This window comes from Chenopodium album, chromosome 17 (assembly GCF_948465745.1).
Source record: "Chenopodium album chromosome 17, dcCheAlbu1.1, whole genome shotgun sequence".
In the NCBI taxonomy this organism is placed as follows: Eukaryota; Viridiplantae; Streptophyta; class Magnoliopsida; order Caryophyllales; family Amaranthaceae; genus Chenopodium; species Chenopodium album.
In genome coordinates, this window is record NC_137850.1 from 51,194,151 (window position 1) to 51,210,329 (window position 16,179).

Below are 16,179 nucleotides of genomic sequence, written 5' to 3' on the forward strand. Positions count from 1 at the left end.
CATGTACTTGTCCGTGTTATAGCTATGCGTAGGGGTGAGCAAAAAATAGGGTATCCTCAACGGTAGATTCCGGAATCTGTACAAGAGGTTTCGATTCCAGGTAGCAAAATGGAGAACTTGTTGCAACAGGTTTCGATTCAGATTCTCGATTTTTTGGAACCGAAACCTATAGAGTCTGAGTACCTTGTCAATCAATCAATTATTCAATTATATACTACTAAAAGCGAATCTAAGAGATACTTGTCAATGTGTTATTAAAAAAATTCCCGCCAAAATTAATTTCTAAAAAAAATATTATTACATTAAAAAAAGGATTGCATTTAGATTATGACTTTTATTTTATATTAAATCTAAAGTAAACTTCCTAAAATATCGACTTGCACATTATAACTATCACATATTTAAATATTTTCTCTCTCGTGTTTTTATTGTTTTAATACGAACTGTATTTCATTTTTAATACGAACTGTATTTCATACGGTTTAATACTGATCAACCGATTTAGTTTTTTAATATCTAATTATATTTTCATTATAATTAGTCAATATTCGTGCATTGCACGGGGTTTCACCTAGTAACCTATTAAAAGTATTATTTAAACCCAAATCATATGTAAAATTAAGTTCAAATTTTAATAAATTAATTAATAAATAATTGTCATAAATATATGTGTTATATTTGGTAAATAACTATATTTAGTTTGATGTATTTGCAAGTTGTAAAAGCTGTAAATTTATGACCTTCCAATTTATTTTGAAATAATTTTGTAAAAAAAGTACGAAATATATTGAAAGACAGGGTACCCTGAACTTTTCAGGAACCTGTTCAACAAGTTCCGGTTCCGTTCTGATTTTGAAGAACCTGTTGCAACAGGTTTCGATTCCGGTTTCCAAAATTTCAACATAGTGCCCTATTATGCTCACCCTAGCTATGCGCACTTACTAGATACAGAGTAGTCTTTAATTTCCATTCAAATAAAATTACTTAGTACGTAAATGATAAACTATGTCATTACATGTCTACATGTGTATAAGAAGGAAGTACAGCTGACCAACATACTTAAATAAACTTCATTCATGTTCCATAGTGTTTTTATTACATATACTTTGTATAATAAAACCAAAATATAAGCTTAATTAAAAGCACCATCACTATACTTGATTAAAAGCTTTCACGAACATTATTCTATTTTATTCGTTCAATACGGAGTCATGATTAAATTCATGTGCAAGTCTCAATTTTGAAGGGAGAATCAGTACGTAATTAACTATTACAAGCAATAACAAATAGATAAACAAATGTTGGAACATTTATAGATAAAGATAGTTAATTCTTAAATAGACCTGCTTCACACTAATTTATTATGCACCACCAACATTAGAGATAATATAATTGTTTTATTAATAAAAAAAAGGTCATTATATTAAAATAAAGGTTATTATGTTGAAATAAAAGTTAGTTTGACATTATAAAAGCTATAAGAGGTTAATTTTTTTAATGAAATTTTTACATAATGGTCAATATGATAAATAAAGATCACTATGTTAAAATTAGGTCACTATTCAACATAATGTCGTACTTTATATTCATTATAACATTAAGGTAACACAAGATTTAAAAAAGGTTACTATATTAAAAATAAGGTTACTATATTAAAATTAGGGGTCACTATGTTGAATATAATGTCAGTTACGTGTGTATAAACCTTAGTTCCACAATAATATTATTGTGGACCAAGTCCACGCAAGATTTTCTATTCTCAATATTTATTGAGATGTTGCGTGCGCACTACCAGGTGCCCTTGCCCGGTCTGCTAGGGCGAAGAGTGTTGTCAGTTTTTGCATGTTTTTCAAGACTTCTTTGCGCGCCCGATTGGGCGGACTTTAAAAGTGATGTTTTTGACAGTTTTTTAATGAATTGTTTTGTGAACGGACATATCTGTTGGAATTCAACTACTCTTTATATATATAGTTCCTCTATTTTTTTTTTATAGTTGCCACACACCTTTTATCACGCTTTTTGAGGTTGTAATTACACTAGGTAAATGAATGAATTAAGTTATGAAATTTAAACCATAGCAACTTATCCCTTTCTTCTTATTGGTGGTAAAATTTTGTAAATTAATTTATTCATTTACCTAATACAATATCTCTCTTAAAATGCGTGCTAAATGGGTGTGTTGTAACTAAATAAAAACGGAGGAAGTATTAGTTATATTATATGGTTGAATTTAGGTAAGATAATTCATGTAAGATAGAAAATAGGGTTGCATTGTTTAGAGTGGGCCGATTTATCCAAGATTAGAGGGCGAGGCCCAAGTTGAATAAAAGTCTTTAAGTCTTTATACACACTGAAAAGTAAATCGGTGAGACAAGAATAATAATTAACAGTTGAACATCGACCTTTAACTATTGAGTAGTCTTTAGATCAATGCGGAGTAGTAGATTATGGCCTGAAGTTCAATCCTCATAGGCCCATCTATGCCAGCCACCCAGCTAGGGGGATATTTTGACTTTTTTTTTTTTTTTTTTTTTTTTGACTAGTGATGTATACGTACCGCTTATAATTTGGACTATTGGCAAAGCAAAAATAGTACTCGGTACGTAATTTAGATACTTCTAATATAGAAAGTGATGTATTCAAATTGAAACTTCTAAATATATAAGCTAATTCATCTAAAACAATGAAGGAATTAGTTAATTTATTTTTACATATAAGGTAGAAAAGCATGATTAGTAATCCTTAACTTCTTATGCAGTAGGTAAACCAACCAAACCCTTAGAAATTTTAATTTAAACTCTTTAAAAAAGATAAGAGTTGTATATAACTGATCGAGATTGAGAGTAAATCATCTTGTGATTTTAAGCTCATTAATTAAAGCCTCACCACTTGTACTTAGGAGTGAAGATTGTCTTATCTTTCATGCTCTTAAACACTCCTATGTATAACTTTTTTTTTTTGAAGGCACTTGTATGTATAACTAGATCAATTGATGCTTCCTCTATTCTAATTTTTTTTTCCTTGTTTTTTTATTTTATTTGACTACCTTCATTTTATCATTTATCACGTTTTCCAACTCATATTTTTAGCAATCAATATTTTTAATCCGCATTGAGTTAGAAAGTATAAAAATCCATTTATAATTAGATATAAAAAAAATAAAAAAAAGTCATATTTAGTTACGCTACTCATCGTATTTCTCCAGTACTAATTTTCCAAAAAAAAAAATTAATATATTAATAGGAAAGAAAAGGCAGGAGCTTTGATCAATATCCACCCATGAACTCGATTACCAAACAATAACATGATTCCTAGAATTGATTGGGTGGTTGATGAAAGTGGTTAGAAAATAAGAAATAGTCGAAGAATAGATTAAGAGCATAAGATACCCAAAATTGACTAATAACAAAATGGGCGATAAAAGTAGGGCTTTAGTTATCAACCGTCAAAAGTGGACTAAACTATAATTTTTATAACGAATGAATGATACATAACATAACACAAATCTAAAGCATCTTTCATTAAAACCATACAGTATGCTGGAATTTTATCTTGTTATTTAATTTTTGCTATTAAGCTAAATTTGAAATAGTGGTAAAGACATAGAGTTCCTTATACTATTTTTAAGGTTGAGAGCTTCATACCCATTAGAAATACTCTTAGGTAGAGATCTTTTACCCTTCATTTGGTTGTCTAGTTTGTTAATTTGGTCTAATCTGTGCTTAGTTAACAGTTGATTTGTACAAGACTCCGATTTGATAGAATGGTTCATCTTATCCCTTTTTTTTAATATATATATATTTTTTAACACCCATCTTACCTTCTACAAAATATGCCAGATGTTTTTTAATTTAACTTTATACTTTTTTTTTTAATTGCAACATTTAAACTTTTATCATTTGTTTTAATGAACTAAGTATACACTTTCAAAACAACAAACTGTTACTTTTATTACGAATAACTTAAAGTGTGCATGAATGAACATATGATACTTCAAATAAAATATTATGTATAAAAATCAAATATTCCCCTTGTTTTAATATACTCCATAAATGTCCTAGTTTGTTTGAATTATTTTTGATCAAATCATATAAAGTTGATATTGATCAGTAACTAATACATTGAGCCATTGAGGTGATCAAGTACCTACATAATTGAATTTGATTTTATGTACTACATTTGTCTAAATAAGTGCATCATATACTTATAATAGTCATACCTAATAACCTAAACAAGTGCATTACTTCCTTATATGAAAACATCTCTTTACCATTTACTTGTATTGTTCCTCTATTTTATATCTAACCCCATTATAGATTATATACACCTAAATAGATACGGAGGAAATACAATAAAGCAAATATACACGAGAAGGTGAAGCAATTCATATTGGAGTGACATTTATTTTAAAATACTCCCTCCGTTCTAGAATAACTGTAACTTAGACTTTTTTTCACTATTCATGTATTAATTCGGATCATAATTTTTTACAAACATAATAAAATATATTCTATCATAAAATATGTTGTTAGATAAGGACGGAGATATTAATATAAATAAATTTCATTATATAATTTCTAAAATAATTTTTATGACTACTTAAATTATTATATAAAAATAAAATCAAACTAGTAGAAGTACATCGGTATGAATGCAAAGTTGACTTTGGGCATGTTCGGCGCTAGCGTTTGAGTAGCTTTTAGTGGTTTGACTTGGTCAAACCACTACTTAACAAAAAATGTGAGTGTTTGACAAAGTAGTGGTTAGGGTAGTTTTTAGTGGTGGAGATAGTTTTTATGAAAAGTTAGAAATATTAGTTTTTGAAAGTAGAAGTAGTTTTTGAGGTAACTGTTGAAAATTTAATCCATAGTTTTACATACAAAATATTGATTTTTATATGCAACAGCTAGTCAAACGCTATTTTACCGAACACTCATACTTAAATTATCTATCTTCATAGCTACAACTTGTTGACAGCTAAAAGCTACCAAAAGCTACCTTTATAGCTAACAGCTACCTTCACATCTCTATTTTGCCGAACATGCCCTTTGTTAGTTATCCTAGGATGGAGAGGGTAGGAGTAGGTTGAAAAAAAAAAGTGGTCCCCGCAAAGATCCTGAGGAAGTAATATAAGTAAAGTGGGCATGTGGCGGTCCAAAGGTGATTGGTGGTACCTCCTCTGTAAACACGTCAGACTGAAACAAACTCTCAAAGTGAAGCCGGAAAACGAAAACATCGTTGCTTCATTTTGACTACGAGGTATTCGTTCATTCTGTCATTTAACATCATCTACCCAAAATATTACGGAGTATTATAATCTTGATTTTGAATACTCTACTAAAGTACTGTAGTAAATTATTGATTTGATATTGAAAACAGGGATTACATATTAAAAAAATGAGTCATCAGCCGCAGTTCATAGCAAGAGATAATTGTGATAGGAATGAACAAGAAGTCGGGAGTATTCATGTCAGGTCCCGATTAATTGAAACCCCTGATGTTAACCAGATTCTTGTTTCTGAGGTCCACTCTTACTCTCCTTTTAATTGCATTGCTTTTCCTCTTTTTTTCCCTTTTCTCATTTTTATAAATTCAATACTCTCAATTTGCTATATGATTTCTTAGGCATTAATCAGCTTTTACAGTATGCTTTTACTTGAGTTCAATGTGTCATAGGATACATATATCAGATTATTAAGATTAATGTTAGGATTGGTTTGTATAGATATGTATATGTGCTCACAAATTACATTGATATTTCTTTCAAAAAAAAATTACATTGATAATCTGTATAATCATTAAGTATAGTAGAAGAAAATTCATGTCGTGCTCATGCTAAAAACTGCAAGAACTATTTCTTGGTTTTAACAGTTTCCCGTTCGTCGTATTATGGAAAACCATTCATTTTGCGGTGTCCTTTATGTGTGGCCGGAGTTACTTATTCTGTTTTACCTGTCGGTGAACGTGTTTTCGCTGGGCTACTTATTCAGGGCTTACTTATTTAGGGGTAACTCAATCAAGCTTATTCTAGGGTTACGTAATCGGTTAATGTATTTATTATGTGAGAGTAACCCTAGACTAACCGAGTAAGCCTAGGAATAACCCTTGATCGACCGAATAACCCAGAACAAGTAACCCCGGCCACACGGTGTGGCAGTCACATATAAAAATTTGTGTTCATCCTGTTTTGAAATTATAAGGAAGAACAATGGATTGGTACAATTTTTTATTTTCCTTTTCCTTCGAAATTGAAGCTTTCTACTTTCTCATCCTGCAAGTAAAACTACATTCATGTATTCATAGTTGCTTTATATCTGTCACTCTAAGTTCACCTGTGCTCATTCCATTTTGCACAGAAGAAAAGCTGGAAAAACTTCTTTTCGTATGTGGGTCCTGGCTTCCTAGTCTCTATTGCTTACATTGATCCTGGAAATTGTAAGGCTTAAAAAAAACCTCCTCTCTATCTTTTGCTTCTATCTTTATTCTAACCTCCTCAGTTTAATTCTACTTACTTACAGTTGAAACTGATCTCCAGTCTGGAGCTCAATACAAGTACGAGGTGTGTACTGTTATCTTTACATCTTAAACTCAAAAGCCTTTTTTCCGCCCTACTAATGTTATCCGTCTAAATTTTACATGGCTTTAGTTACTTTGGATTATATTGGTGGCATCATGTGCTGCCCTCATCATTCAGTCTATGGCGGCTAATCTTGGGGTTGTTACAGGCATGTCCTCTTACCCAACAATGCATCTATTATGGCCCTTCCATGCCTGTTACATAACATTTAGCTTCTGACTTTCAGGGAAGCATTTGGCAGAACATTGTAGATTTGAGTACTCAAAAGTTCCAAATTTTATTTTATGGATTTTGGCTGAAATCGCAATAGTAGCTTGCGACATTCCAGAAGGTTTGAATCTCATTTATTGACTTTAATATGAATATCTGATAAAGCAACTGAGTAACTAACATGTTTTACAGCAGACTACCTAACTAATGACTAGAGAGAAGAGATGTGTGTAAATTTCGGTATCTTGCCAGGCTGGTACTTGTTTTGATTATATTGTTTCTTGGCTAGTTCTTAATAATTTTCTTTTTACTTCCAGTTATTGGAACTGCATTTGCATTGAATATGCTTTTCAAAATTCCTGTATGGGCTGGTGTTCTTCTGACTGGTCTTAGCACTCTGGTTCTACTTGCACTACAGCAATATGGGGTGCGTGAATTGATCCTCTGTTTTCGTTGCTATGGAGCATATTGCAATTCTTGCTTGTATAATCTGATCAGTTCTTATCTATACTGTTTTTAGGTACGCAAGCTTGAGTTCTTGATTACTTTTTTGGTTCTTACTATTGCTGCATGCTTTCTTGTGGAGCTTGGATATGCAAAGCCGCAGGCGTCAGAAGTATTGCATGGGCTTTTTGTTCCTCAACTCAAAGGAGATGGTGCAACTGGCCTTGCCATTTCCTTACTTGGTGCCATGGTTATGCCGTAAGTTTAATTCATAGTCAAACTTGCCCCAATTCCCCATTGTTTTAATTTTCCTGATCAAATACTGTGTTCCTGATTCAAAAGGTGTCTGACTCTGATACTGATTTCTTGATTCAGACACAATCTCTTTCTACATTCAGCATTAGTACTTTCCAGAAAAATACCACGTTCTGCTAGTGGTATCAAGGTAATTCACCTGATGAATATGGTACTTTTAGTTTACAAATATCAATAAGTAGAGTTCAGTTTGCTTCCCCAGTTGTCTACTGTCTACACTCTACTATGAGTTGTCATTTGAAAGGTTTCCTTTCTACCTCTTCATGTCCTGTGTTACTTTTTTATGCATCTATTGTTTTCAATGAGGATCCCTTTCCTCGGTAACTTTGCAGCTTTGGATTTCAGACTAAAGGCATAGTTGTGTGGCTCTTACAATTATCTGTTATAACATTTCAAAGATATTCATTATAAAGAACACTATATCATGCAATTACTTGTTGACAGGAAGCTTGTAGATTCTATCTGATAGAAAGTGGAATTGCTCTCGCAGTGGCGTTCCTCATTAATGTATCTGTCATAGCTGTTAGTGGTGCAGTTTGCAGTTCCTCAGATTTGAACGAAGGAGATCAAAAGAGCTGCAAAGACTTGGACTTGAACGAAGCATCATTTCTACTTAAGGTACATTTTCATATTCTAATTTCCTCTGAATTATGAATCTTTAGTTTATACTATATGGTTTATAGTTGTATACCAAATGAGTGGCATATGCCTAATTTTTACAGAATGTCTTGGGGAACTGGAGCTCAAAACTTTTTGCAATAGCATTGCTGGCATCTGGTCAGAGCTCCACAATAACTGGAACTTATGCTGGACAATATGTCATGCAGGTACAATTCATTCTAATTTATTTGCTCATTGGTGAATATTCTCCAATTTCAGTGTTTTTGTTGATGTTTCTCAAATCATTATGTATAGTACAATACCTTCTGATCTCTGCATAAAAATAACCTGCTTATTGCATCGACAGTTATTTTACATATCCTATGTTAGAACAAGAAAAACAGAATAAAGTTGATCCTCATGATTAGATCAATACCTCTGATTAAGGTCATGCACTTTATACTGTATAGAAAGTTTCTTGATCTGATATGTTCTGATTAGTTCAGTTCAAGATTCGCACTTTCGGACAAGTTTGGACTGTTAAGCATAAATGATTTCAGATAAGGGTCAGATTTTCATAGCTAAAAGTAAGTGTAGAGAAGTGTTCAGTGCAGGCTTAATATTTTCAAATTAGTTCAGTTCAGGTCTATTAACTTTTTTTTTTTTTTTTTCTTTCTGCTTAATCTCCTGGTCGTCTTAGTCTGTCATCCTACCCATTATACCTGCAGGCTGCAGCCTGGTTGTTAAATTATCTTGATTGGTACTACAATATATTTTCTGCAAATTTCTTGTTTGTAGGGTTTTCTTGATTTACGAATGGAGCCATGGCTTAGGAACTTGTTGACTAGATGCTTGGCTATAGTCCCCAGTTTGATTGTTGCACTTATTGGTGGTTCTGCAGGAGCTGGGCAGTTGATCATTATTGCTTCGGTATAACCCACTTTCCTAACAACAATTTCTGCTCTTATATATTCTCTTTCCTAATTTTCTGTTTGTTAGGATACATTTGTTATCCTTACAGGTTAGTAGTATCTAAGCACGTAGATTTTGGCATACCCGGATGAAAATCACACACAATGACACACATTTAACTTTTATGAGTCTTAACGCTTCTTGTGAATTTGCATATTATTCATCTGTTTATCCATGACCATATTTATGACTTCCATGTAAGATATAAGTTTATTAGACATTTTTTTTCTTTTCAAAACAAGTTTGCTAGACATTTTGATTATATGCAGAATCAAAATGTTGTGTTAGGCTGAAAAGTGAAAACCTTGTTGCTGTTCCTGCGGCATTGTATCTAAGAATAAAAAAACGAAATTTTTCTTGTTCATGAGTGTTTCATTGGCAGCTAAATCAACAAGGAGGCCACAAATGCCTTTAGCGTTTGTCTCCTGTTCGTAGGCAATATGAATCTTGGAATGGTCGACCTCAATCTTTAAGGATCATAGAACATTAGCATCTCTTAAACTTTGTTGTTTACATTAAGTTCAAAGAGTCATAGGTACTATAGCATTTATGCTTGGCTAAACCTCACGTACTCGGATTTGCAGATGATCTTATCATTTGAACTCCCATTTGCTCTCATTCCACTTCTCAAATTCACCAGTAGTAAGGCTAAGATGGGTGTCCATGCTAACTCATTCCTGGTAAGTTTCTTATCTTTTTTTCATGAATTCTGATGTAAGAGCTAAGAATTAGAACTGATTAGATTCAACCTAAAAACATTCAGACCAAATTATATACATTACTTTGGGTGAAAGGAATTTTTGTCTGAGTCCTGATGTTTCTAAATTGTCCATCTATGTACAGCTTTCGGCAGTCACATGGGTGATTGGCTCCTTGATCATGGTCATTAACATTTACTTCATCGCAAGCAGTTTTATCAAGCTACTGATACACAGTAAATTAAAACTAGTAGCTGCCATTTTTTGTGGAATACTCGGATTTTTGGGACTAGTGATATATTTGGCTGCGATTGCATACCTTGTCCTCCGTAAAAACAGGGAGAGTACCCAGCTTCTGTCACTAACAACGCGTGAAGATCAACAAATTCCTCGTGAAGATATAGTTAACATGCAACTGCCTCAAAGGAGGACCAACGTGGACAATGTTGAGTAATTCATGTCTTAATTTTGAAATTTGCTAAAATAAAATAATATTCATGAACTTCTCTGAACTGTTTTGAGTCAAAAACTGTTCACGACCTTGTAGATCAAAATCGTTGAATGTTTGCTTGCTCTTAATGATATACTAGAGAAAGTTCATGAATGTTATATTTATCTTTTAGCTTATAATCAAGAAATAGCCATTAGGTATGCAGAGTTTGTGCAAACATAACAGTGAAGTGGTTTTGAATACTGAGAAAGTCAGGTGTTATTGGGAGATACTAGAAGATTTAGAATAATATTGGTAATGAAACATTTGGCCTTGTTTGTACATCAAGATTGGCCTCTTCTAGGAGAGTTGAGAGTACATTGATACATACACAGTGTACATTATTTAATTTCTCTGCACAATTTATGATCTTGCTTAATTGCTTTGTTATAGTTTTTCTTTGCATACTACTACTATATAGACAAATTAATCATATTTTGTACATACCTAGTCCATTATTTGTTCTTTCATGTATATATTTTTATTAAATGGAAGTGAATTTGTACTTTGTTAAAATTGATATGCTTCAAAGTAAAAGCATAGTCTAGCTCATAGGATCTTCATAGTCCCCCATTATAAGTACAATATCTGAAGAATGTAATCCCTTAGCTTCTTCACAAAAACATACTGGCAAGAAGTTTTTCATCAGAAGGCAAGCATACAATATATTCATTTCACTTCATACGGATGGATTCCTCTTGCTGGGGAAGGACAGGAAGAGGAAGGTGACCCTTTTCTTGGAGGCACGTAACGGTGTCGTATAAGCATTGCTTAACAGGAGTGAACTCCAGTCCTAAGTCCTTGAGCTTCTGGTTAGTGAACTTGTATGGTTCTGCTCTTGGGTTCACTTCATCTGAGCACCTACATTATTTTGTGATAATTAGTTACAAAATGATATAGTTATCAAACTAAAATTGTCAAACAGTTAACACTAGAGAAAAAGAACGACCACTAATTAATTATTAGGGGGGAAATAAAAATGATACAGTTATTAAACTAAAATTGTCAAACAGTTAACACTAGCTAGAGAAAAAGAACGACCACTAATTAATTATTAGGGGAGCAAAACAAATGGAGTAGCAAACATATTTTCGTCCATAGTCAAAGATCTGCAAATTATTTTGATCAACTTGAGAATTGATAACTCCATAGAGGCATTAAAATTTGACCGAGACCAAGCACCACTTTAACTCATGCTATACACCATTCTTCATAGCGTTCCGACTTGGTAGTAATCCTCAACCCTTTCACATATGTTTAATACCAAGTACGATATTACACTCTTCATTTCATAATATCTATTCTATAGTACTATTCAAATATATGACACCAGTTTAACTTTTCTCACTTCCTATTGTTCTACTTATTTGAAAAAATTTATGTGAAGATTTTTTTTAATTAGTTAAAAAATAAATGGGACACGAGAACATGTAAGTATATTTGCATCAAAAAAATATGTAAGTACTTGCATCCAAACATAGCGAAAGAAGGTAAGTAAGACTTTTGTTTGTTGGTGAAATCTATATATGTTATCATATCATTATTTTTGGGCAAAATCTTTGAATGTAACCCACAAGTTTGAGAATTGAAACAATACAAAATACTACAAGAGGCAATCAGAAAGGAACAAGAAGAAGAAGATTTTGAAGATGAGTGTAAATATGGGCTACATGTAAGATACAAAGTTAGAATAGGAAGCCCCATCATTTAATTCAATTGTAAACTCACCCAAAATTCTTTAGTGGGGGCCCTACAAACCCCAATAACAAAATCAAAACTGAGATACTAGTGTAGTTGGGCACCAAAGCATAATAACAACAAATTTCGTAGTAGGTGAGGACCTATTAGAGCTTCTCATTTTTCCACCCATAAAACATTACGAGTTTTTTAGGTTTATGTGGGACCAACTTTCACTAATGAAATATGGTGTTTTTCAATATTGATTTCTTTACCAAAATGATTATTGAATATAACATAAGAAATCAAAGCTAAATTAACAAAACAATCACCTAATAAACAAGACCTTAGATATGGTCTTTTAATGTCACTGTCACACCAACTCAACACTACAGTTGCCCTTTGTTTTTTCTTTTTCAAATCACTAATATTGGAAGTTATTTTTGCTAAATTATGACATGTCAAAAAGATGGTAGGTAAAATCTGATCCTTTTGTTAGTATCTTGTTGATGCATGTTGTCAGAGAATATATTATATAGAGTAGTTATTTGAAGTTGAGTGAATTTGACTATTAGTAGACAAATTAATACAACGTTTATTTTTAATCAGCGTACAATTCAAGTCTTTGACCATATTATATTTTAATTTATGATAGTCATTAAAACACAGTGAAAAAAAAAAACAGCATAGAAGGAATCATATATCAAATGTTGAGTATTATTAGATTGTTCAACTTACATCCACTTAGGGTATATTTTTAAAATATATACCATTAATTGTTGAAAAAGTTTCAAAATTGGACCAACATAGATTGTTATTGTCAAAAGAATGTCTGGGTGCAATTGCATAATGAAGGATGTGATTGCCTTTTCCATTATATCTTAAGAATTTTAAAAAGAAAAGAACCTTCAAGGCATTCTTTCTTTTTGTTGAGGATGTTAAATTAATGAAAAATTAGGCACATCGATCTTAAAATATGTTAATTTATTGTATAGTGGTGGAGCCAAAACATATACTTGTACTTAATTATGTTTATTTCTGTTGCACCCTCATTTTGGAGGTGAATGCATTGTAGTAATCATTATTTCTTATTATACTGTATTAATTAGAATTAGACACATTTTATATTTGAATAATTTTACTTAATAAAAAAAAAAATGCTATGAAAGAAAGCTGAAAAGTGCAAAATGTAGTACTCCGTAATACTAGCAAGGATAATAAAAAATTGAAAAAAAAAAAGAAAAAAGAGTATAGCGTAGTTACTTGGTAGGAACAGGATACTCGGGGAAAAACTTGGCCAAAATATCACAAACATCACCACGATGAAGCACGCTCTCAGCACAAAGGTACCTTCCAGAGGCAGAAGGAGTCTCATACACCAATATGTGGGCCAAAGCCACGTCCCTCACATGTACATAAGCTTGTACTGAATTTGCATATTTCTTGGCTGACCCTGTCAAGTACTTTAGTATGTGTATTATGCTTGCATTTACGCTTGATTGCAACAGTGGCCCCAATACCAGCACCGGACACACCACCACCAGGTCCACCCCTTTCTCCTTCGCCACTTCCCATGCCGCCTGCTCCGCCACTGCCTTCCCGTAGCAATACCAGTTCTACACATATATGTCATAAAAAGAAATTTAATTTAATAAACAAGTTTTGATTGTTGTGGTCGTCTAAGCTAGCAAATGCTATCATTGCAAATACGTACAAGTGACATTATTGTTATTTACCTAATCGCAGACCATCCATACGTATTCTTTGACATATCTCAACAATAAGTCTAATTAGTACCGACCACATCTGTTTTAGCTTAATCACTATCTAAATAGTAAATACTAACAAGTACTGGTAGTGTTTTAAGTTTATTTTTATTTTTGAGGTTGGTGGAGTTGGTTTTCCATCTGTTTCTATCTTGTGTATGTGCCCCCTCCTTCCCTCCTTAATCCAAAGCTTCAACTAGAAGGTTTCTTTTTTCATTATTTTTATTTTTAGACTTAACTTAAAAATGATTCTGGTACTTATTAATAAATAAAAGTACCTTGGTGTTCTTGCAAAAGTCGAGGTCACTCCAACAAGACTCATCAACCACCTTATCGGGGGTGCGATTAGGGTCCATATAAACAGCTCCGATTGAAGAAGTGAAGACAACTCGCTTGACCTGTGCATCAGCTGCTGCTGTAATCACATTCTTTGTTCCGATCACTGCTGGCTCCACCATTTGTTCCTATATTCCAAAGATATTAGTATTATTATTTAAAAGGAAACTCTTATGGTATAGAATTAGATAGTTACAACAATACAACCCAATCAATAAATAGAAAAGAAAAGATAGAAAACTGACAGGGTCATCAGTAACAGGGGAAGCAGTGTGGAAAACACCATGACAACCAGAAATGGCAGCTTTGAGTCCTTCGTAATCAAGAAGATCTGCTTTACACAGTATCAACCTCTCCTTCGCTCCTTCCAGTTCCCTTAAGTGTGCATTCTTTGGGTCATCTGCTTTTTTTTTTTTTTTTTTGCAATTATTAATTAGTACAGAATTCATAACTTATATTGTAGTTAGGCATGCATAAAATATAAATATATACCTGGATTTCTCACGGTCCCCTTAACGGTGTAGCCTTTCTCAAGGAGGAGCTTAACGATCCATGAGGCGATGAATCCACCCGCACCCGTCACACAGACTGTCTGCTCGTTTCCGGTAGCGTTGTCAGAAGGCATATTATTTTACTTTACTTGAACAAGGTAATGTAATAATCTAATTAATTGAAGGGTTGTGTATGTACTTAGGTACGTAAAGGGGAATGAAGGAAATATTAAGCTTTCAAAGCTAAGCAATTCATTAGGAATTCTGTTTGTATTTAAAGGCAGAATGAGATCAACTATTCCCACCTACCAACGTTTAGCCCAACATCCCTTTTATATATATATATATATTTTATTTAAATTAAAGAAAAAGAGAGATGATTAAAAGAGGGTTTTGAGTATGTGCTTAGTGAAAGGGAAAGCTACAATCATCAACTGTTACGTTGTTGTAGGTAAACATTTTTTTTTTTTGGGTGGGGTGACGACTGGCATAGGTGCGTGCAAATTAGAGCATGGGCACGAGACTACGGGCCTGTTCTGATTTTTTGAACTGAATTGAATTTACTGGAGCTGAATTGAACTAAATTAAAACTGAATATTTTATGAGAGAAGAAAATTAAGAATTAAAGTGAACTGAACTGAACTTATTGGAGCTGAACTGAACTGAAAATAAGCTGAAGAGAATAGGCCCTACTAGAGTATAATCGATGACTATTTATTGTATATGGTAAAAATTGTGCATTCAACAAAAAAAATAAAAAATAAAAAAATTATTGCTTAATTGGTATTGATTGAAAATAATTTTATCTTTGTTTTAACCTAATTAGTTTGTTACAAAAGTGTAATAATAATATAATGACCACTTGAATAGTAATTATGTAAACTAAACTTAGGGAGTAATATGTACTAGTATTATTATATGTTGTAAAAGTTAACTCAGTGTAATAATGATCATTGATCATATTTTATTATAAGAAAATAAACATCAAAATAAGGATCAAGATGAGAACATGAATTAAAAATGTAAAAATAATTTCAAAATGTTGCAAATAACTTGAAATAGATGGAGTAATTTTTATTATGAGTATTTCTATAAAAAGTTACTCTTCTATATATGTGTTGTCTTTTAATGGATTCAATTAGTTAGATTAGATTTTGCTCTTTTAGGTGTTGCATTGCCGTCCTTTATAATTAACTTATTGTTAATCAAATAATGTGCTACTTCGCTAAATAATTACGTCTAAGAATTCTAAAAAAGAAGACAGTCAAATTGGATAACGACTATATAGGCAGATTGGATAATGAGTTTGAAAAGAATATTCAAAACTACAGCTCGATCTCGTTCATGTTCTCATTAGTTATAAATGTGACGTACGCTAATTAATTACAACTAGTTAGATCAATAATATCCCCAAAAAAAAAAAAAAAACACACACACACACATTATACTATTATAGCTTGGTCTTGTGATAAATTAGTACTCCATACTCCATCTTATTATCAAGTAATGACTATTAAGAATTTGTACACGTTTTTCTTTTTGAAAAAAGATACACAAGAATTCAAGAAATTAGGACGGTAATCTCTTAATACTTTGTATTATT

The 16,179-nt window shown here is 32.3% G+C and overlaps 2 protein-coding genes across 3 annotated transcripts; one reads left to right on the plus strand and one right to left on the minus strand.

Moving 5' to 3' along the window:
- Positions 1–5,171: 5,171 nt before the first annotated feature.
- LOC145590168 (metal transporter Nramp6-like) lies at positions 5,172–10,668 on the plus strand. The gene is made up of 14 exons (XM_081646923.1): positions 5,172–5,259; positions 5,380–5,523; positions 6,357–6,435; positions 6,519–6,559; positions 6,647–6,725; positions 6,804–6,908; positions 7,105–7,214; positions 7,308–7,489; positions 7,607–7,676; positions 7,991–8,164; positions 8,269–8,373; positions 8,945–9,076; positions 9,703–9,798; positions 9,962–10,668. The coding sequence occupies exons 2-14, from the start codon at positions 5,398–5,400 to the stop codon at positions 10,268–10,270; spliced, it is 1,608 nt and encodes a 535-aa protein (XP_081503049.1). The 5' UTR covers positions 5,172–5,259; positions 5,380–5,397; the 3' UTR covers positions 10,271–10,668.
- Positions 10,669–10,730: 62 nt separating this feature from the next.
- Positions 10,731–14,900, minus strand: LOC145590169 (cinnamoyl-CoA reductase 1-like). Of its 2 annotated transcripts, none has more exons than XM_081646924.1 (5): positions 14,578–14,900; positions 14,331–14,488; positions 14,028–14,213; positions 13,247–13,599; positions 10,731–11,167 (listed from the first exon to the last, which is right to left on the minus strand). In XM_081646924.1, exons 1-5 carry the CDS (start codon positions 14,708–14,710, stop codon positions 10,981–10,983), a joined length of 1,017 nt encoding a protein of 338 aa, XP_081503050.1. In that variant the 5' UTR covers positions 14,711–14,900; the 3' UTR covers positions 10,731–10,980. The 2 variants fall into 2 exon arrangements, with proteins under 2 accessions (XP_081503050.1, XP_081503051.1); XM_081646925.1 differs by having other exon boundaries at positions 14,331–14,485; positions 14,578–14,899.
- Between the last annotated feature and the right edge of the window lie 1,279 nt (positions 14,901–16,179).

What these genes read in the sequence shown, in the direction of transcription:
- LOC145590168 (XM_081646923.1), top strand. Translation starts at nt 5,398, where the DNA reads ATGAGTCATCAGCCGCAGTTCATAGCAAGAGATAATTGTGATAGGAAT. An exon ending in CTTGGTGCCATGGTTATGCC is followed by an intron (nt 7,490 to 7,606) that starts GTAAGTTTAATT and finishes TTCTTGATTCAG; the next exon opens with ACACAATCTCTTTCTACATT. An exon ending in AAGCATCATTTCTACTTAAG is followed by an intron (nt 8,165 to 8,268) that starts GTACATTTTCAT and finishes TAATTTTTACAG; the next exon opens with AATGTCTTGGGGAACTGGAG.
- LOC145590169 (XM_081646924.1), bottom strand. Translation starts at nt 14,710, where the DNA reads ATGCCTTCTGACAACGCTACCGGAAACGAGCAGACAGTCTGTGTGACG. An exon ending in GGGGACCGTGAGAAATCCAG is followed by an intron (nt 14,489 to 14,577) that starts GTATATATTTAT and finishes AAAAAAAAAAAG; the next exon opens with CAGATGACCCAAAGAATGCA. An exon ending in ACTTTTGCAAGAACACCAAG is followed by an intron (nt 13,600 to 14,027) that starts GTACTTTTATTT and finishes ATATATGTGTAG; the next exon opens with AACTGGTATTGCTACGGGAA.